Source organism: Mustela lutreola, chromosome 5 (genome assembly GCF_030435805.1).
Source record: "Mustela lutreola isolate mMusLut2 chromosome 5, mMusLut2.pri, whole genome shotgun sequence".
Classification (NCBI taxonomy): Eukaryota; Metazoa; Chordata; class Mammalia; order Carnivora; family Mustelidae; genus Mustela; species Mustela lutreola.
The window spans coordinates 86,250,307-86,272,427 of NC_081294.1; the positions used below are offsets into that span (position 1 = coordinate 86,250,307).

Here is a 22,121-nt window from a genome sequence, read left to right on the forward strand (position 1 = left end):
TAACCCACTGAGCCACCCAGGTGTCCCAACTCTATGCTTTAAAGAAGAAAAAAAGAATATATTTAGCTATTGGCTCATCTACACAGAATCTCTCTAAAAGAATACATAGGAGACTGCTTACATGGTTTTGCTTTGTGGCTAGGAGAGTTTGGCAGGGTGGAAAAGTCTTCATTGGTTACGGCTTTATACCTTGAACTTGTATTAATGCAGCATTCTTCCAAAAGCAAAAATAAAACAAAAAATGAGTAAGAATATCCAATAAAATTGAAAGAAAAAGAAAAGAATACTGAGGGAGTTTTCCTCTGTCAAATAGTACAACATAATAAAACTATTAAGTTTTTAAAAAATGACATTCTGAAGTGATGTGAAGTGTGTAAGCCTGATGATTCACAGACCTGCACGTCTGGGGCAAATAATACATTACATTATAATATTTTATATTATTTATATTATAATATTATATTATAATAAAAATAATCTAAAAAATCTAGCACATAAATAAATAAATAAATAACATTCTGCCTCAAAATCAGATAGATTCCCAGAACTGCGTCGAGAGCCCAGAAACCTGCTTTGCACCAGCATGGAGAGTGAAAGCTAGCAGGTAGACTGGCTTTTGAGCGAAGGGAAGAGTTTAATCTGGAAGGCGACAGAAAACCGGTAACAGAGGACAGGCAAAGCAGAAGTAGTCCAAGATGTGTGAGCTTTCCTAGAGAATTCATTTCCTTCTGATGTGGTTTTCCTGCCCAGGAAAATTCTGTACCTTCCAATTTCCACAAAAAACAGTGGTGCTATGCCATGTATTCATTACTAAGGAGGAGCCAGCTTAAAGGGTAAGATGTTCTCTTGACCTGGGAAGACCAGTTGTCCATGTGACCTTATGTAAGTCATTTGTAAGAATCACTGGCACTTGTGGAGTGATTACTCTGGGGCATGTGTAGTCCAACTGCTTTGTATGTATTCATTAAATCTTTAGAACAATCCTCGTTATAACCATCTTTACAACAATCCTAAAACCACCACTAGCCCTCACTGAATGATTACTATGAGCCAAGCATGGTTACAGGGGCTTTGAATGTATTCATTAATTCAATCTAGATAAGCAGTCCTTGGTAGTAGCTTCATCTTAGTTTACAAGGTAGGAAAATGAAGCCATAGAGTTGTTAAATAGCTGGGTCACACAGGAAGTGGTGGTACTGGCCTTGTTCAGTTTGGCTCTAGGACCCATTACAGCATTATACTTTATCCCCATCAATAGCTCTATGTTTCAGTCTTCACATATAAAAAGTGAGGGAGTTTGATTACACACTGAAGTTCCTTCCAATTCCAAAATACGACTGTTCTAAGTTAAAACACTTCCAGGATCCATCCTGAAATTGATTTCCACTCTGACTACCTGAAAGCAGATACCTGTGAGCCCATCTTGACTCCTGTGTTCAGTGGTCATGCTCAGTCAGTCAAGTTGTAGCCAAAATTCTAGCACAGCCTTTTTTAAATAGCACTAAGTAATCAGAAGAATAAAAATGTCAATTCAGATGAATTTCAGGTGTCTCTCTCACAGTTCTTAAAAATAAGTTAAAAAAAAAAAAACCTTACAGTAGACTGTGTTCTGATTTACTATGGTGAGTTAAAGAACAAAGAAATGGTCTCAGGGTTATTCACAATCAAACCACAGGATATTGATGTAAAAAAAATTCTTTTTTTCTTTCTATCAAATGCTGTTTATGTGTGACCTTATTTACAGAGCTGGGCTCCCTAAACTGTCTTTTGGAGAAACATCAACAGTGTGCTGCCCAGAACAAATGTGCTGAGTAGGACTATGATGAAGAAACTGGTTTCTTGGGGCACTTGGGGCACCTGGGTGGCTCAGTGGGTTAAAGCCTCTGCCTTCAGCTCAGGTCATGATCCCAGGGTCCTGGGATCGAGCCCCGAATCGATCGGGGCAGGGAGCCTGCTTCCTCTTCTCTCTCTCTCTCTCTGCCTGCCTCTCTGCCTACTTGTGATCTCTGTCTGTCAAATAAATAAATAAAATCTTAAAAAAAAAAAGAAAAGAAAAGAAACTGGTTTCTTGGGGTGCCTAGGTGGCTCAGTCATTAGGCGTCTGCCTTTAGCCAAGGTCGTGATCCCAGGGTCCTGGAATCAAGCCCCTCATGTGACATTAACAGGAGTAAAGATTTAAGCACACCACCTAGCACATGGGAGCTGCTTAATATACCAATTACTGCTCTTCTTCTGATTAATGATGCTGATTAATATGCTTGGCCTGATTTCCTTTATCTCCCATTGAAAGCTACTTCCCAGCCCTAGCAGGAAGGGTGAATTACTATGAGTCCATCTTGGTGGGTGAGAAGCTGAGGACAGGCTGGGCTTACAGACTGAAGAACAGAGCCATTTGCAAGCTATACAACACTTGTATTGCTAGAATACAACACTTTTTTTAAAAAAAGATTTTATTTATTTATTTGAGACAGAGATCACAGTAGGCAGAGAGGCAGGCAGAGAAGGGGAGGAAGCAGGCTCCCTGCGGAGCAGAAAGCCCAATGTGGGGCTTGATCCCAGGACCCTGGGACCATGATCTGAGCTGAAGGCAGAGACTTTAACCCACTGAGCCACCCAGGGACCCCTAGAATACAACACTTTTTATGCTGAAATGCTTTTTGTATTGCTTGACTATTTTGAAGAAGGTGGTGTTAATTTTACAACTGAAAAAAAAAAATCCTAGTATATTAAAAAAACACTAAGAACTTCTTGATATGTAGAAGTACAACACCTGTCACTTCCAATTACCATTTAAAAAGATTTAAATGATGTTGTGATAACCTGAGATGGAGACATCACCCTGTGGCACTTTGGCTGGAAAGGCATAGTCTAAATCTAGTCATGAGGGAGCATCAGACAAACCCAGAAAGAGGAACTCACTATGAAAAGAAAGAGAGAGAGACTGTAATTTCAAAATGTCAATGTCATAAAAGACAAAGGAAGTATGCAGAAGTGTTCCAAAAGAAAGGAAACATAAGACACATGACAACTAAATGTAATACTTAATCCTAGATGGGATCAAGTACTGAAGGAAATGTTATGAAAGACATTACTGGCTGACTAGACAAAATTGGAATGCAGACAGATTAAAGTATATGGACACACATGCATATATATATATACGTAGAGGCAGAGAGAGGCAGAGACTGGGAGATGGGGGACAGAGAGAGATAAAGAAAGCCAACAATAAAGCCAATTGGTCAAAATGTTAATATGAGGTGAATCTGTGTAAAAGACAGTCAAGTGTTCTTTATACTATTTTTACAACATTTCCTTAAGCTTGAAATTATTTTTAAACAAAAAGTTAAGAAAGGATTAGGATGTTATTAAATATTGTACATGTATATTTCAAAATTCTGAAGTACATTCTGAAGTAGAAATACCTCCTGTGTAAAAGGACAGTCTTCTCTTTTCCTCCTCCCCAATAGACCCAATAAAAGCAGATCATTGATGAGCAAGTAACATTTTGAAGTTTCACAAAGAGAAAACAAACTAAGGGTCCTTATTAAGCACACAGATCTATCTATTAGTTGGAAGCTGGTAAGTTTTAGGTTAAACCACCATGATTTTAGGAGATAAATCAGAAGAGCTGAGATCAGCCTCCTTCTATAGATGGATTCTCAGAATCACCCAACACTTCACACTGACTGACTGGCAGCCTTCCTGATAGAAGTGTTAAGCGTGACTCCTAATTGGATGTGGTCTTTCTGCAAGTGCATCCAGATGTGCATCCAGACACTCATCTTCTCACCTTGTCTCATATTTGGGGACAGGTCAGATGTTTGTTTCATATGTGTTTGGTATAATCATAGCTACATGAGTCATTTCTCTTTCACACTCCATTAAAATATCCTTGCATCCAAATGGTTGGATCAAGGAGAAAAATATGTGAGTATCAGTTACTCAACACAGTTGCTTAATAATTGTTACAGAAATGTGGAGTGAATGAATAGAGATGGTAAAAAAAAGCTCAGTGTGGGGCCCCAGCTGACTTCTGAACAAGGGGCTGAATAGAGGATTTGCCTTCTGGAGTTGATTTGGCTACGATGTGGGACATAATGTCAGGGTTAATGCAGGAGACATAGGGACCCAGTTACCTACATTCCCTCAGGCTACCATTCCTGGATCTGCCTTCGGATGCATCACAGGGTAAGAGGGCCCATTCCCCAGGTAGAGCTGTCCTCTAGAGGAGAATAGTGACAATGACACCGTATTTCTAATTCCCAACCCGCGGAATCGCTTGCATTTTTTCATGGCTCTCTAAGGTTGTGAATGGTAATTGTGTGGATAAGACTAGTCAAGGGCTTCCTTTCAGCTAGGCTCCGAAGAGGTGCCAGGAGAGGACTGGACTATTACAACTTCTCCTAGGAGTTGGTTGATGGGAAGGAGGTTCTTGTGCCAAAGGGACAGCGGGGAAACAAGTAAGGGCGAAGGGCAGGCTTCCAGCAAGCCTGTTTGATGAAACTTGGTCTCCAGTGGGCAACAACACTGGAGAAAAGAATTCGCTCATCTCTCATTTTCCCTCTGCTCCTCTTCCTTCACCAAGAGAGGGAGAAGGCTAAGCATTTTCCAGAGGCCAAGATATTCTGCTTCTAAACCTATGGATTGATGATTTACCGGCCTATCTTCCTTTATCAGTCTGAAAATTAATCACAGCATTCTCCTCAGTGTTCCTGGGTTTCATTCTAGGCACCCAATCAAGGTTTTTAAGCCTAAAATCATCACGTGAGCCCATATCATTCCCTCTCTGTCTTGTCTCCTTTGCCTGACTTTGCTCTGCTCTCTTCCCAAAACTCGTTGGAAATTTGCTTACTCTTCCTGTGGGGGTATCTGGATGTCACCCAGAGTTTTCACTTTTGCTTTTTCAGCAAAGTGCAAATCTGTATACTCTAAATTCTTTTTGTTTAGCATTCCCATTTTGGATGAAAAGTTGGAAATGAAAACTGTCACATCTGTGTGTGGGAGCTTCAAAAATCCACAACACAACGGAAGAACAGCTTGATTATGAAAATACCGCCTCATTAATTTGAATTTTCATTAATCTCTACTTCTTCCTTAAAATGTAGGGTTGATGAAGGAAGAGTACTGTCTAGATCCAACATGGGTTTTGAAGTCCAGACGATTTATGCTTGAATCTCAGCATTGCCATTTTGTCTGTTGTAACCTTGGGTCGGTCAGTCATAACTTTTGGAAAAATTCCCTCCTTGGGGCACCTGGGTGGCTCAGTGGGTTAAAGCCTCTGTCTTTGGCTCAGGTCATGATCCCAGGGTCCTGGGATTGTGCCCACATCACGCTCTCTGCTCAGCAGGGAGCCTGCTTGCCCCTCTCTCTCTGCCTGCCTCTCTGCCTACTTGTGATCTCTGTCTGTCAAATAAATAAATTAAAAATAATAATAATAAAAAATTCCCTCCTTGGTAAACGGGGGGAAAATAATAGTGGGGCAGATATGAGGGTTAAATGAGCCAGTATACGTGCATGTGGCACAGAGCCTGGGTCTGGTAAGTGCTCAGTAAACCTTTGTTCTTATCAAATGTATTCGAGGTAAAGTACCTGCAGAGGGAAAAGGCAAGGAAGATTCCAGAAGGAGCAAGCTGACATTTTGATTTCGTACTTCTGGCCTCTAGAAGTAGGAGACTGCCTTTCTGTTGTTTTAAGCAACCCATCCTATGGTACTTGCCAGGTAGCTCTAGGATTCTACTGCAGGAATTGAATCTGCACCAGAGCACCTGGCCCTCCTCCCATTGTCTCAGCACCGTTACCAGTGAAAAGCCTGTGGGGTGGCCCCCAGCCCCCTCAGGTGCCCACAGACACACTGCTCATCAAATGCTTAACTTCCCAGGCCCTGCTCAGGGCTGGGTATAGGCAAGACCCTTGGGACCAGTTGTCCAGCTCCTGTTCTCTCTCTGAGGCCTTGGGCTCCTCCTTCAGGCATCATAAACCTTTTCTTTCCACAATTAGAGACAAAGCTTACAACGTAAATCTCTTCAGTTATATAACATCTCCACTGCAGGAAGAACCTTTGTGTTCTGTAGTAAATGATTTTACTACAGGTCCTTTCCTGCATGTGGGCTCTGAGAGGGAAGACAGCCAGAAGGAGCACATGGGACCAGAAGTGATGTTGCTATGGTGAGAGCAAGAAGCACAAAGCAGGAGTGGAGAGCTCTGAAGACCCAGGCTTCCTGCGTCACAATTTCACAAAGCAAGCCAGAAACACGGCTCTAATTCTTTTGGCCAGTCAGAAAACCAGATCTTCAAACCTCCCAGCAGCTCTGTCCCTGCACATTTTTCAGACACAGAGATCAGTTTGCCCAGGTGCATGCAAATGGGAAGAAAACTGAGACAGGACATGAGCAGTTGCCCTCCATCCCCGTGCCCCTAGCATAAGGATGACTCATTCTACCAAAGAGAAATATAGAAAATAGAGAAAAATGCCATTGGAGGGATTCAGATTTAGCATATCCACATCATTTGAGCCCGGATGGTCATTCTGTGTCATATTTTTCAAGTGTACAGTGCTAACCGTTCTCTGGGAACCCATAAACCAGAGCAGCATGAGCCCTACCACCACCCCATAGTAGACCACCCATGAAGAGAAATTTCTTATTGTTCTGTTGTCTGGAGAGTGAACACCTGGGTCTCAGTCCCCTCTATTACTGATTAGCTGCGTGTCTTAATACAAACAGGGCCTGACTTTTAATCTCTCTGTGCTTCATTCTTCCCATCGGAGAAGTTAGGGGGATGGGTTGGATGAATGGTTTTCAATCTTCATTGTACAGAGATCTTCCTGGGGAGCTTTTGTTAGGCCACACCCCACACCAATTAAACTGGAGATCCAGGCATCAGCATTTTCAAAACCTATTCATGTGATTCTTATGTGCGGCTACATTTGAGAACCAATGGATTACATGACTTCTAAGATCCTTCCAGATAGCCCATCTTTCCTCAACATCTGCATCTACTAGAATTTTTATTTTTCTAAATCTTTAGAATTCACGGAAAGCCCTCAAATAAAGCCAACATTCAACTTTTAGAGAGACGGTCACTTTGTTGTGGTTTGCCCAGCTACACAATATTGGTATTTAAAATCTATTTGATGGTCTAAACCATTATGGCCTTGCATGCTTTTAAGCATTTGTTCTGAGAACTGCTAAATTCAAGCTGGAGATAGAGAAGTGAAGAGCCTTTCACATTTGAGGTACTCACAGTCCAAGGTAGTAATAATTATAATAGCAACAATAATAACAAAAGCACCGCAATTTAAAGGTTCTTATGGCACATTAGGCAATGGGACTGGTGCTTTTTATAAATTATTTTACATTCTCACAACAACCCTGCTAGGCCAGCATTACTGCCTCCATTTTATTGCTGAGGAAAATAAGACCCAGAGAGGTTAGATAATTGGCAAAGGTCACACAGCTAAGAAGTCAACCTACCATTCCAACCTATGCTATTTCCACTGGACCATATCACCCCTAGAAAGAAAGGATTGAGAACTGGAGATAGAGTTGGCAGGGAGAAGGTTAACTTCAATGAGGGAGAGTCACGACTAGGGTGGAGGAAATGCAGTGAATAGCTCACATGAAAGGTGCTAAAAGAAAACGAATGCTACAATTTAATATGTTAACTAGTTAACTTTGTTTGGGGCTCAGTCCTGTAAGGAGTCACAACCTTGGAACAGATGAATTCATCATGAAGGGCCAGCTCTTCAGTCGGTCCCAATTTCCTCAAATTCACCTTACAAAATAAACCCACTGTGCTCCTCTTTGCATTGCATAGCTCAGCAATGTCATTTTTTAAGCCAGTATTAGGTCTTTGGATTTAGGCATATTTTCACTTTTGCTGATTGTCTTCAGGGATACAAGACGGACACAGGGGAGGGGATGTCTGTGGGCACAGCTGTAACAGTCACTTTCTCTATGGCGTTCCTCAACCAATGCAGTGTGAAACAGCACATTCTGAAGGTGCACACACACACACAATTCAAAATGAGTTCAGAAGTGGAGATCAATCTGTGTGTGTGTATATGTGTGTGGACACCTGTACATACAGTTACTCAGAGATGTAAATGTAAAACTAATATTTGAGAAAGCACCAAACTAAAATAATTCACCCATGAAACCATATGTAGCTTGAAGGATAGTAAACACAGTATGGCCTAAAGCAGGAAAAGGGAAAAAGAAAGAAGCAATGAATTTTCTGAATGAGGCTTTCACAAATCACCATTTTCATGTGGTAGCCAAATCAAGGAAATGACCAAAGAACTTTAGGATCCTGAAGAATACTCACAGGTGGCTGAAAGTATATCACATATATTTTTTTAAATATTCTAAAAAAAAATCTATGACATTTGCAGAGTGGAAATTTCCTGTACATACATAGAAAAGATGCATAATTGTACAAAGGTATTATGTATACATATATGTAAACACTTCATAAGCAAAATGGATACATATAAACTGTATGGCTGAATACATGCTTTTCATGAAGATGGATTGATTCCACAGCAATCTTTTCATGTGGAAAATGACCTCCACTCTGCAAATTATGAGTAATAAAGATATATCCTGTCATTGCAAATAATAACATAGTGGTAAGTCATACCACAACCCCGGATGAGATAACATATCAACTATAATGTAAATCTAGGTAACATCTATTCCTAAAAGGGAATCAAGAAGTATCTCTGAAACTGGAGCAAATGAGATGCTGGGTTAATAGACTGAAAAGAGATATGTGATGTATTCTTTTTATATAACTTACTATAACATTTTTTGAGAAGATTTGAAAAAAATCAAATGAGAATAAAGATGATCCTATCTGAAATAGCTGGTGTGCTTGAAACCCAATTTTTAAAATTTGTAGATCGGAATATTTTAACAAGACAAACAGACCATAAGCTTACTTTTCCCTTCCAAATGCTTATCGAATAAGAAGTGGGCATTTAGAACAGGTTTTTCTGTGTGAAATCCTCTTTACACACACACACACACACACACACACACACACACACACACACAAACACCCCTCTTTCCCCTTAGAATTGCAAAATCTCAACTACTGAACTAAAGATGCGAAGAACCAAAGGATGTATGAAAGCAGCGTTTTACCTTTTTGCTGATCAAACACAGACGGAGTGCTGAAATCCATGGTTGCCTGTCTCATCATTTACCATCAGAATGACAAAAAGCATCCAGGTTTCTAGAGAGGGAAAAAGCACCACCTCACGTGTTACAGTCAACGTATCAGTCAGATACAGCATCACTCGCCAAGACCTCTGTTTGTGAATTACATGTGCATTAGAGCTGCAGGTTGTTGTCAAGGCAATAGGTAAATGTTCTTCCTGTAATACCTGCCAGAAAAAAGAGTTACTTCTTATGGCTCCATTCATCAGCTATGCTTGTGGGTAATTACCATACACCTTCCGACCCCCAACAAATAAACAAAAAAGCTCAAACTCTAAAAAAACGCCATTTGCAGGGGCCACCTGCCTTGGATTAGAGCCAGGAAAACACTGGAGGTCACGGAGCTTCAGCAGGTGGGATGTTGCTTTAAACTAAAAGAAATCTCAATGGGTGAGTGAGGATTCACAGGGCCAGACGGAGCATGTGCAAAGCTGCCAATGCAGTTGGAATCAGCTGTGTTCTTGGTGGAGTGAGAGCTGCATTTGGGTCATGTGAGCGGAGAGTGCCATCTCAATGGAATAGGACGTAAATACTGTAGCAGGAAGCTGCTGGCCATGTGCTATATGGAGTGATTATCGGCTTTTCTGGCTCAACGGCGGCTAGCTTCATTCTCCAAATGACAGGGAGGGTGAGGGGAAGCAAGTGGCATTTGAAAGGTTAGATTTCAAGGCTCAAGAGACCCAAGAAAATGAAATTAAAACAGTCTGCCATCACAAGGGTGTTCAGTGCAGTATTATCTGTGGTGGAAAAAAAAATATATATATATATATATCAGAATATACATCATTTGAGGAAGAGGTGGATAAATGATAGTAAATTCACACTCTAGATTAAAAGATGTGAGGGAAATCTCTCTATTCATCTGGTAGGAGGTCTCTAATCTATGGTTAAATGGGAAAAAAAAGTTTATATTTCATTTGTTCACATTTTTATAAAACCAAAAACCACCCACTGTTTATGTAAATATATTTATATATGTTCTAAGGAACACCAAGGAAGATGCAGAAAGATACCCACTAAACTGTTAATACTGGATATCTCAGGGGACTGCAGTTAGAGTAGTAGATTTCTAACTCCATCCACCATTGTGTTTTTAGTCTTACTATAACAAAGGTCTATTATTTTATATTTGTCATTAAAAATATGATGTGGTAAATTCAAAACAAACTAACAAAGCTCTATACTCTAAATAATTTGATTTTTGGGTGAATCACAGAGCCATACAGCAGGTACCTCCCTACATGCTATTGAAAATGGTGGTATTTTCTTTTTAACTTTGTTTGTGCATGTGCAAATGAAAGCAGAAACCATTTTTCTTCATATATGACCATAATTTGTTGTGATATTGACTGATATAACTTATGACATATATTCTTCTCTAGGTAAGCTTCTTTCTTAGCTCTTGCTTCTCGTATTTTCTCACTGCCTTATCATTTATTTTCCATTAAACACATCGTCTGGCCTCAATTCCCTATGGCAATATTGCCACTCACTTATCTTTCTCACATCAGCCCCTTTCACCCAAATTCCCTGTGTTCTGTTTATTTAAAACATGAGCAAACCTACTTCTTATAAATATTTATGCAAGATGTGCTCCATAGGTAAATCTCTTAAATTTCCCGGTGTTGTTTTTTTTTTTTTTTTTTTTTTTTTTGCATTAGCCATGAAAGCTGAAGTGAGAAGGCTTAGTGGATTGACAAATAAAGTGACTCATACTAGCACATCCTCAGCTAAGGAAAGATGGCTCAAGCTTGCCCAGAGGACTGAGGCAGAACGATTTAGATTAGTTTCCTTCTCACGCATTTGCTCCTTGATTCATCGATTTCTGTGGAAGGATCACCATATTCCAGTCATTTCTATAGGCTCTGATGATGCAGGGATGAGCAAGTCCTCCACACTCAATGAACTTAACACTCTTGGGTGCAACTTCTGCTTCTGGCCAAGGTGGAGTCATAGGAACTGGATTTGCCTATTGTGTAAACAACTAGAAAATTGGGCAAAATATCTGAAACACTGGTTTTTCAGATCGCAGGTAGTGATTCCTGGAAGAAGAGAAACAGATGAGCTGAGTCTGATGGGTCTCCCGCTGACTGCCTAGAGTTTCCAGGCTGAAGTGCAGGAAGGGTGCAGTGGGCTTAATGGTGGTCCCCCAAAAGATGCATAAACACCCTAATCCTCAGAACCTGTGGAAGTGACCTTATTTGGAAAATGGATTTTTGCATATGAAATTAAATTAAGGATTTCGAGTTGAAATCATCCTAGATTATCTGAGTGGGCCCCAAATCCAATGACAAATGTCCTTAAAAGAGCCACACAAAGAGAAGGGGAAGTCATGTGACCAGAGACTGGATGATACAGCCTCAAACCAGGCACCCTTATAGCCACTAGAAACTGCAAGAGGCAAGAAACAGATTGTCCCCTGGGGACTTCAGAGGGAGCATAACACATTCGTTGCTTGATTGATTTTGAACTTCTGATCTCCAGAGGCGTGGGAGAACAATTTCTGTATTTTCAGCCAAGTTTGTGCTAATCTGTCACAGCAGCTTCAAGAAATTAACGCAGAGGACATACTCTCAAAATAAATGCAAAGTCTCTATAATTGTTACATTTCTGCACCCATTTATAACATTACCAAAAAACCAAATTAAAATATAGACAATTTCATGTGTGTAAAAGGGCTATGTGGGGCTCATTTTGAAGAAAGGCAGTCAGAGTGGAAAGGATAGGAGTTTGAACTTGTTTCTCATTCGCTTTGTGATTAAAGCAAGTTAAAGAACTTTCTGGGCCCTGGTGCCTTAATCTGTGGCAGGAAAACTCCATTTCCTAACTTGTTAGGAGAGTTACTATTGTTGAGTCCACTTTCCAGGCTTTGAACATAGAGAAAATTCTTGCTATCTAACTAAAACCAAGTGTAAGATAACATTTGGGTGTTTCTTCAAGTACGTTTTGAATAAGGCCCTTATTCAAGCATATGGAGTTCATAAACTCTTTTTTTTTTGGAGTTCATAAACTCTTATCTGTACTGTATAGAAGAGGTCTCTGTGATTGCAAAACCTGGCCACTGGCTTCCCCTGCAGCTCATCAACCACCACCTTTCTCAACCCTCACATCCAGCCACACTGCTCTCCTTTGTGTTCCATAAACATGCCACGCCCTCTCCTAGCCTTGCAAAACTCTGCCGTTCTGTCCCTCCATTTGGAGTGTTTTTCTCCAGTTCAAAGGTCACCATTTCAGAGAGGCTTTCCCTGATTCCATTATCGACAGTAGTCCTCTAGTCCTTCCCGCCACCAGTCAGTTCCCTCTCCAGAATGCTGGTTAGTGGATTTACAATAAGAAAGCCCTGTCGGGGCACCTGGGTGGCTCAGTGGGTTAAAGCCTCTGCCTTCAGCTCAGGTCATGATCCCAGGGTCCTGGGATTGAGCCCCGCATCACATGGGGCTCTCTGCTCAGCAGGGAGCCTGTTTCCTCCTATCTCTCTGCCTGCTGCTCTGCCTACTTGTGATCTCTGTCTGTCAAATAAATAAATAAAATCTTTAAAAAAGAAAAAGAAAAAAATAGCCCTGTCAGGGAAATTGGGCTGCCATGCTTCTCAGACTACCTGTGGCAAAGGACCAAGTTTTAAAATTCCCAAAACTTCATGGACTGATACATTAATAAAATATGATAAAAATCAATAACAGGAAAATAAAAAGTTTACAGAATGCCAGCCCCAGTTTTTATTATTAGATCAGTAGCCATAATGTTACATATCAATAATCGAAACAGGGACGCCTGGGTGGCTCAGTTGGTTAAGTGTCTGCCCTTGGCTCAGGTCATGATCCCAGGATCCTGGGGTTGAGCCCCATGCCAGGAGCCTGCTTCTCCCTCTGCTGAAACTCCCCACCCCCCAACTGACTCATGCTCTCTCTCAAATAAATAAATAAAATCTTAATCAAAACAAACATAGAATTAAAAAATCATAAAAAATGTATACATTGTTCACTCAAAGTACTTGTAGGCATTAATATACTGTACTCTCCATTGTGGTAGCCCCTAGTCATATGCAGCTACATAAATTTAATTAAAATTAAAAAATTATTCCTTTTTTAAATTTAATTTATTTATTTGACAGACAGAGATCACAAGTAGGCAGAGAGGCAGGCAGAGAGAGAAAGGAAGGGAAGCAAGCTCCCTGCTGAGCAGAGAGCCCAATGCAGGGCTCAATCCCATGACCCTTGGATTATGACCCGAGTCGAAGGCACAGGCTTTAACCCACTGAGCCACCCAGGCACCCCTAAAAACTTATTTCTTCAATCACTTATGGCCCCTGTGATTATATTTTGTCATAATTAAAACTTTTGCTCTTTAAGAAGTGCTTGAAAGATGATGGAAGCACAAACTACAGATAGGGAGAAAATATTTGTAAAACATATCTGATAAAGGACTTGTATCCAGAATACAGAGAATCCTCAAAACTTGGTAAGAGAAAACAATCCCATTTTAAGAAGGGCAAAAATTTGGGGCACTTGGGTGACTCAGTTGGTTGAAACCTCTGCCTTCGGCTCAGGTCATGATCTCAGGGTCCTGGGATCGAGCCCCACATTGGGCTCTCTGCTCTGCGGGCAGCCTATTTCCCCTTCTCTCCCTGCCTGCCTCTCTGCCCACTTGTGATCTCTGTCAAATAAATAAATAAAATCTTTAAAAAAAAGGGGGGGGCAAAAATTTGAACAGACATGTCACCAAAGAAGAGACATGGATGGCAACTAGGTACATGAAAAGATGCTCAACATTAGTAATCATTAGAAAAATATGAATTAAAATCATATTTTTTAACGAAATACCACCACACACCTATTGGGAGAGCTTTTAAAAAAGCTAGCAACGCACTGCGTGCTGGAAAGGATGGGGGCTCTCCAGCAGGCTGCAGATGGCCACTGACGTCTTGGAAAATAACTCAGCAGTTTCTTAGACAGTTAAACATAAATATGGCTCAGTGATCCAACTCCCTGGCATTCTGTGAAGAAAAATGAAAATACCTGGTTTCACAATACATATGATTGTTTATAGCAGCTTTACTATAACTCAAAACTGGGAACAGTGCAAATGTTCATGAACAAATGTTCATTCCCATGATGATGGAATACTAGTCAGCCATAAAAAGGACAGAAGTACTGATACATGCAACATGCGGACGAATCTTAAGAGCATTGCACTGAGGGAAAGAAGCCAGATACAAAGGGTTATACATCGCATGACTCCACTTACAAGGCATTCTTGCAGTAAGTAGAGAGACAGAAATCAAAGGAGTGCTTCTCAGGGGAGGGAACAGACTACAAAGCATACAGAGAGAACTTCTGGAGTGATAGAAATACTCTGTATCTTGATCATGGTGATGGTCGCATACTGTGTTCACTTGTCAAATTCGTATAACCAAACACCTCAATGGGTGATTATATAAATCATATCTCAATAAAGCTGAAAGAGTCAACAATACAAATTCTACCTCTATAATTAAACTAACAATGTTATCCTAAATTTAAAGGTACATTTGTTAAAAATTAAACTGAAAATGGCAAGTCTTAAAAATAAATAAGGCTTAAAAAAATAAATAAGGCTTATATCAGATTTTTATATACTTTTCGGTAATAGTTGACAAGCTAACCTTAAAATATCACATATTTCACACTCTTCTACTATGAATTTCCATGCAAGCTGGACGACGCCCAAACAAGTCTACACAATGTTCAAGGAGACAAATCCATCATCACAGGCTTCAAGGCTGGGGCGATGTCAAATTGCTGTAACTGATTCTAAAAGGTTCCATTTATAAGTACTCTCAGTTTTGTACTTCCCTTGTCTCCGACTGATGACAAGCAGTTCCTGGAGGGGCACTAGACTTCTTGTAGTGCAGGTCTACATCCCTCTTCCCTGGGATCAGCGGGCTTCCACACCAGGCTGCTTCTGATCCTTGGTTTCAGCTCAGAGGCCTTACTGATCTCCATATTCCACCCCAAGCAGCAGCCACTTCCCTGCCCCATCCCAGTTACACTTAATACAATGAGCTCATTTTTCCTTCTTACGATTGCCCCTATCTGTAATTGTACTTCGTTAGGTCCTCATTATTTGTCTCCCTCTAGCTGATCCTGTCAGTCCCCAGACTTTTCAATGTGCTTCACTTTCAACTTTCAAATGCCTATGTCTGTATTTTGGTTTGAGGGTATTTTTTTCAGAATTCAGAAGACCACTCTGCTAGCTCTCAGGGTAGGTCAGAAGTTCCGGGGCTTACTCATGCCCTCCCTAACCAATAGCAGCCCTCAACCAGTGACTCTTGGGAGCTGGTCTATACCCACCAGCTGCATTGTCTTTGGATGTAATGATTCTGCGGTGTGCTGTTTTATGCCATTTCCCTAAGTTTCCCGTTTAAAACTAAGCTCTTGCCACCTGTGTTAACTGGTTTAAGAAGACTAGTTGCTGGGTTGCTGGTCCCTCCCTGTGTGATTTCCCCCTTTCCTACTAGCATTTTCCTGCACTTTTTAACCAGCTACTTGCTTTAGAATTGTCTCGGGGTCTGCTGCTAAAGAAACCTAAATTAAGACCCTTTTCCACTAGAGGGTAAACTTCCTAAGGGCCCGACCCTTGTCTGCTTTGTCCACTCTGTGTCCCTACAGTCTAGCACAGAGCAGGGCACAAAGGAGGTGCTAATGAATGAAGAACTGCCCTGAATACTTTGAGAATGAACATCACTGAATGACTCTCCCTGCCAAAGCTGATAATGTTACATTAGGACCCAATTAACTGTCACTCTTTGGGGTAATTCCATGCTAAGAACCTTCTGGTAAGAACTTACGATGAAACTTTCCCATATAAACAAGAAATCATCTACTTGAGAATTTCAGATTTTAGTGATATTTTGATTGTGCTATAAACCAGAGGAGAACTCACAGAAAATTGTAGGTAGCTCTACATTTCATTCCGGCAAAACCAGAGCTCTTCCTGCAATGTGCTCAAATTAGGACAGGGAGAGCTGTACAGGGGCAGCACAAGCAGTGCTCAGGGACTCGGACATCAGGCAGCCTTGAGTTTAGGTCCCAGCTCAAGCACATTTCTAGTACATTTATGATATTGAGCAAATCATTTAACCACAGTTACAAATGAAGATCAAAAATACTCACAGTGGGGGCGCCTAGGTGGCTCAGTTGGCGATTGCCTTCAGCTCAGGTCGTGGTCCTGGAGTCCTGGGATAGAGTCCCATATCGGGCTCCCAGCTCCATGGGGAGTCTGCTGCTCCCTCTGACCTCCCCTCTTATGCGCTCTCTCTCTGTCTCTCTCTCTCTCTCAAATAAATAAATAAAATCTTTAAAAAAAATACTCACAGTGGGGGCTCCTGGTTGGCTCAGTTGGTTAAGCATCTGCCTTTGGTTCAGGTCATGATCCCAGGGTCCTAGGATCGAGTCCCATGTTGGGCTCTCTGCTCAGCTGGGTATCTGCTTCCCCCTTTCACTCTCCCACTGTGCGCCTTCTCTCTCTCTGATAAATAAAATCCTTAAAAAAATACAACAAAACAACAACAGTGTTGTTGCAAGCATTAAGACCCAATAATGTACATAAAATACTATTATGGAAAACTGAGATCATGCACTGGTTTTAAAGAAATGTATTGAAGTCACTTATCTATATTACTAAAAAATGCCATTAGGTTTGTTTCTGATTATAGAAGAATACACATAGTCTTTTTTCCTGGTTGAGTTAATTAAAACTAGGCTAAAGAAATCAGTTAGTAGGCTAATTATTCATAATACTCATGGAAAAAGTTAATCTCTCAAAATAAACATGGGTATAACTTTAAGTGAACAAATATAGTTCTCTACCACAAACCTGCTAAATCCTGTAGTTTTTTGTAACAAATATAATATCATGAAGCCAAAAGTCCTTGGAGCTTTTAAAACAAAACTTTCAATATTTTCTCTCTCCCCCTTAGTAAGCAAGTTCAACTTTATAATGCCAATATGGCATCTAAGTCTAGATTAAACTTAAATTTATGGAAATTGGCACAAAATTTTTTTGAATCTTGTTATTTTAAAATCTACTTAAAGGCTAAAACTAACCAGCATTTCACATTCTTAAAGTATTTAGGTCAACAACTTCTTTATTTAGAACTTTCCATTAAGATGCATGGTGTGTAGTTTCAATTATAATTTTAATTAATACCGGCTTAAATAATTCAAGTTTCTTTTATAATTTTTTCCACAGTGTTCATTGTAGATGAATGTTTGTTTTTGCCCCAAATTCATGTGTTGAAACCTAATCCCCAGTATGATGGCATTTAGAGGTGGGGGTCTTTGGGAGCCGATTAGGTCATGAAAGTGGAGCCATCATGAATGGATTAGTGCTTTTATAAAGACTTTTCTTTTTCTTTCTTTCTTCTTCTTCTTTTTTTTTTTTTAGATTTTATATATTTATTTGACAGAGAGAGAGCACAAGCAGGAAGAGTGGCAGGCAGAGGATGAGACAGAAGCAGGCTTCCCGCAGAGCATGGAGCCCAATGCAGAACTCGATCCCAGGACCCTAGGATCATGACCTGAGCCGAAGGCAGCCGTTTAACTGACTGAGCCACCCAGGCATCCCCAGAAAAGTTAATATTACAAACGTGGCTTGCATTTTATTTCTACCGTATCCTGCTATTTTATAGGCCTCCATGTCATCTTAAGGAAAGGTTGTTTAGCTGACTGGCTCAGCTGCATCACGAATTTCCAGCAGGACTGATGGGGCACAGTTTGGAAGAGGGTAGAGGAAGAGAGGAAACAGGGCTACACTGAAGAACATGGAGCCCTGAAGAGCCCCAAGAAGCCGTCATCATTTTCATCATCACCACTATCATTATACGACAAGTCAGTCACCCACCCTTCAAGCATCACTTTCCTGTGGTGTCAGTGTGCAGGCTGCTTTTGCCTGTGTCCCTGTGGAAGTGGGCTTGCTTCTCCGTGGAGTGCATTTCTCTTCACTACCTCCCCGTGCTCCCATGTCCCCCTCGTCCCCTCCGGTCCCACACCACTTCCCTCCCTGATGCTACTCTCCCACCAGATCCTCAATTAGATACTTCTGTGAACCAGCCCAACTGGGGATGAAGAAACAGTGGCTGCTCAAGAACATTATCAGCTGCAGAAAAGAACTGTGGACCAGAGGACCACCGTCCTTGGTGCTATCCCTGGAGTCAAGGGGTTTCTAAACTACTTCTGAAATAAGTGAACACTGTCCAGAAGCTTATCTGGACCTTTCCTAAAGATAGATAGCCTGTACACTTAGGAGATCCCAGTGTTTTACTCAGAACTATATCCTTGTCTGAAATCCTGAAGAATGGAAAATTGATGGTCTCTGTCACTTAAGATCTCCAACCATTTATTTACATTCTACCCACTCATTTCAGGAAGCAGCAATATGAACTTTCTCCCTATAAAATATATATGCATACACACACACATATATACACACAAACAATACATTTATAATAATAATAATAATATACATATTTATTATTCTTAAAATAATTTTCATGTTGCTCTGAGCTTATACCATGTACCTTTTAGTACTCATCTACTTACTCATTCACACAAACAAACATTTAGCACTTACTACGTGACAGGGACTCTTACAGTTTAAACTGTATCTCCTTTATAAAGACTTCTTTGACCTTTTAACATTTAACATGACATTTTTACATTTGGCACTTAATCATAAAATATTGATATTTTGCATGGTGTTTTTATAAAATTGTTATATGATCATGTTACACTTCCATTTGCAACTAAATTCTAAGTTCCCAGAAGACCTGAGCTGAATGATAGGTCTTTCATCTCTTACAGTGCCAAACGAGTGCTATGCTCACCGTAGCCAGTAATAGATATTGGTTTGTTTAATTCTCAGTGCTAAATGTCTAAATGGGCAAATCCAACTTTTGGCAAAATGGCGAATTGGGTGATGGAGGCTTCTGACTCCCCAGAGATCGCCCCTCTTCTCCCTTCCCAGTCTGCACAGTCCCATTTCTGACTTTGTGCTATGTTTTCCTTTTATTTTTAGTTTCCAGGCTACTGTTAACTTTTTTTTTTTTTTAAAGATTTTTATTTATTGGGGCAACTGGATGGCTAAATTGTTGGGCATCTGCCTTTGGCTCCGGTCATGATCCTGGGGTCCTGGGATCAAGTCCTGCGTTGGGCTCCCTGCTCAGCAGGGAACCTGCTTCTCCCTCTCATTCCCCTTGCTTGAGTTCCCTCTCTCACTGTCTCTGTCAAATAAAATCTTTAAAAAAAAAAAAGATTTTTATTTATTCATTTGAGAGAGAGACAGAGAAAGCACAAGCAGGGGAAGGGGCAGAGGGAGAGGGAGAAGCAGATTCCCCTGTTGAGCCTGAGCAGGGAGCCCATTGCAGGGCTCCATCCCAGGACCCTGAGATCATGACCTGAGCTGAAATCAAGGAGCAGATGCTTAATGGACAGAGTTAGCCAGGTGCCCCAGGCTACCAGATGACCTTCTACCTTCATGCACATCATGGTGAGTACTTATCAGGCATTTCTAGCATGCTGAGGTTAATCTGGAACAATGGCTTTATTCATTCATCCATCATATGATAAATATTTAATGAACATTAATTAGGTACCAGGCAATGCTGTTGGTACTGGGGGCATGGTGGTGACCAAAATAGGCATGTGGTTCCTATTAATAAGAAGCTTTCAGTGTAAGGATGATTTATGAGGCTACCTTTTGTGGCCTCCTGGCACCTCAGAGTCCTGGGATGCTATTCTTGGTCACTAGAAGCCTGAAGAAATATCTCTGAAGGACCACCCTCTGTAAGAACACAGTAACCCTCCCCATACCTGGGCAGATGGAACGCTTTTCCTTCTATCCTTCTGTTGAATAATGTTGCTCTTCTGGCCTCTAGAAGGCACGCTTGCTACTCTACCTTGGTCAGATGAAAAACGGGAAGGGAATTTTCACCCTGCTATCCCAGTGGGATGTATTTAGCCTGGTACCCACTGATGAGCATGAATAATTTTGGTCTTTATTTTAAAATCCCAAATAGATCTTTTTTTTTTTTTTTTAAAGATTTTATTTATTTGTCAGAGAGAGAGAGGGAGAGAGAGCGAGCACAGGCAGACAGAATGGCAGGCAGAGTCAGAGGGAGAAGCAGGCTCCCCGCGGAGCAAGGAGCCCGATGTGGGACTCGATCCCAGGACGCCGGGATCATGACCCAAGCCGAAGGCAGCTGCTTAACCAACTGAGCCACCCAGGCGTCCCCCAAATAGATCTTTAATTTTTTTTTTTTCTGAACTGCATTTGTTTCATTTCTAGACTTGTATCTCAACTGGGATCCACAGGGATTTACCTTCAATTGCCTCTGGGTTGTGGCCGTTTGCTCAGCACCCTGATGGCTTGGGAAAACAGAAAACGAAACATAATAGAAACCCAACCCACAGTGCTTTTAAAATGTGTGGATGGCGAATTTAGTGAACATCTCAAAAGTGTTTTTAAAAGTTCTAACTTTGGCCACATATCCTTTCCTTCTATTTTCAACTCATGAATGATTGGCCAAGTTCAAATGAAGTCCTGTGGTTTGAATTAAGCTAGCACATCAGAGAGGTCTGGCTCCAGCAGGCTCACTCCTCCCCACCACTTCCTGACAGACTCTCGAGTGTTTAGAAGTTATTTTTCTTTGCATTAATTTTTCTGAGAGGAAATCCTTGTGAGGAAGCCAGCTGAACTTGGCTCTCCAATGTTTCTTGTAGAATTAGAAAAACAAAATCTGAGGTTACTAAGCAGGTTAATGCAAGAGAAGTCTGTGGCTGTTTGCTCAGAATAGTGCTAATGAGGCTGAGTCTCAGTCCGTGGAGTCTCTCTGTTTTATGACCACAGACTGTACCCCTAACGACCACAAAGGGGATGGGATAGGATAGAGTGTGTTGTGTCAGTGCCTGTCACTGCCAACTGCAAAACAACATACAATGTGACACATTCTTGGCACATGAGAGCCCCGCCTTGATTGCTGTAGTCTAAAGCGAGGCTTCTTAAATTTTAATGGGCATACATATCATCTGGGGATCATCTTACGGGACAGTTTCTGACTTAGCAGATCTAAGTAAGAAACAGTCTGGATTTCTACCAAGTTCCCAGATGCTGCTGCTGGTTGGCCCATTTTTTAGGTAGCAAGGGGCCAAAAAATATTTCAAGTACTAAGTAAAATATTCACTCATTGGGCTTTTACACCAAGATACTCTCCTGGGCAGTAAAGACCTATAAATATTAACTGAATCCCCAAGGGGCCACAAAAAATGCATCCGTCATAGAGGTGAGGCAGAGGTGGGGATTGGTTACCACCTGGAATATCTGTGGCGGTTTTTAGGTTAACGGAGGAGTACAGCCTATGGCTAGATGTTATTAGGGTCATAGAGCCTGAGTTTCCTTCAGAGTTCTGCCCCCATTCTAGTCCTGTGCATTTGGGCAAATTATATTTCTCCCAATATGTACACTGGAAATAATAGTGGCCCTTATCTTAAAATGCTGTTGGATAAAATGGGATAGCAAAACAGTGGTGCACTGAAGTCAGCACCTACCTGCTCTCTAGAGATAACTGTGAAGTATTGAGGAATTTTATGAGGTACTTTGGTAGCTTGAAATTAGCAACGGTGGGAATATTTACACCGTGGAAATTGGCAAATACTACCAGTGAGGAATACTTTTTGTTTTTTAGAGAGCTAATTTACCAGCATACCACTGTGTAAATTACCCAGTGCCTAAAGAGCTTGATATATATGAATACTGTCTTAGCTACCTTACTGAATTCTTCTAGCACTTGCGGTCTGAAGCACATCCTTTAGCACTGCATATTTTATACCAGTTTCCTTAACAATAAATTCTGTAATCGGGTTCTTC

General features: G+C 41.0%; 1 protein-coding gene across 7 annotated transcripts in view; it reads right to left on the minus strand.

The window, feature by feature from the left end:
- ANKRD55 (ankyrin repeat domain 55) overlaps positions 1-22,121 on the minus strand; it is a 402,288-nt gene that overhangs the window by 79,337 nt on the left and 300,830 nt on the right. For 3 of the 7 annotated variants that reach the window (XM_059175015.1, XM_059175014.1, XM_059175016.1), the window contains 4 exons: positions 16,574-16,742; positions 9,329-9,388; positions 9,147-9,237; positions 122-214 (listed from right to left, as the gene is read on the minus strand). In XM_059175015.1, the coding sequence (XP_059030998.1) occupies positions 122-214; positions 9,147-9,204 (151 nt within the window). In that variant the 5' untranslated portion in view covers positions 9,205-9,237; positions 9,329-9,388; positions 16,574-16,742. The remainder of the gene's footprint in view (positions 1-121; positions 215-9,146; positions 9,238-9,328; positions 9,389-16,573; positions 16,743-22,121) is intronic. The other 4 variants (XM_059175017.1, XM_059175018.1, XM_059175019.1 and 1 more) reach the window with 4 other exon arrangements.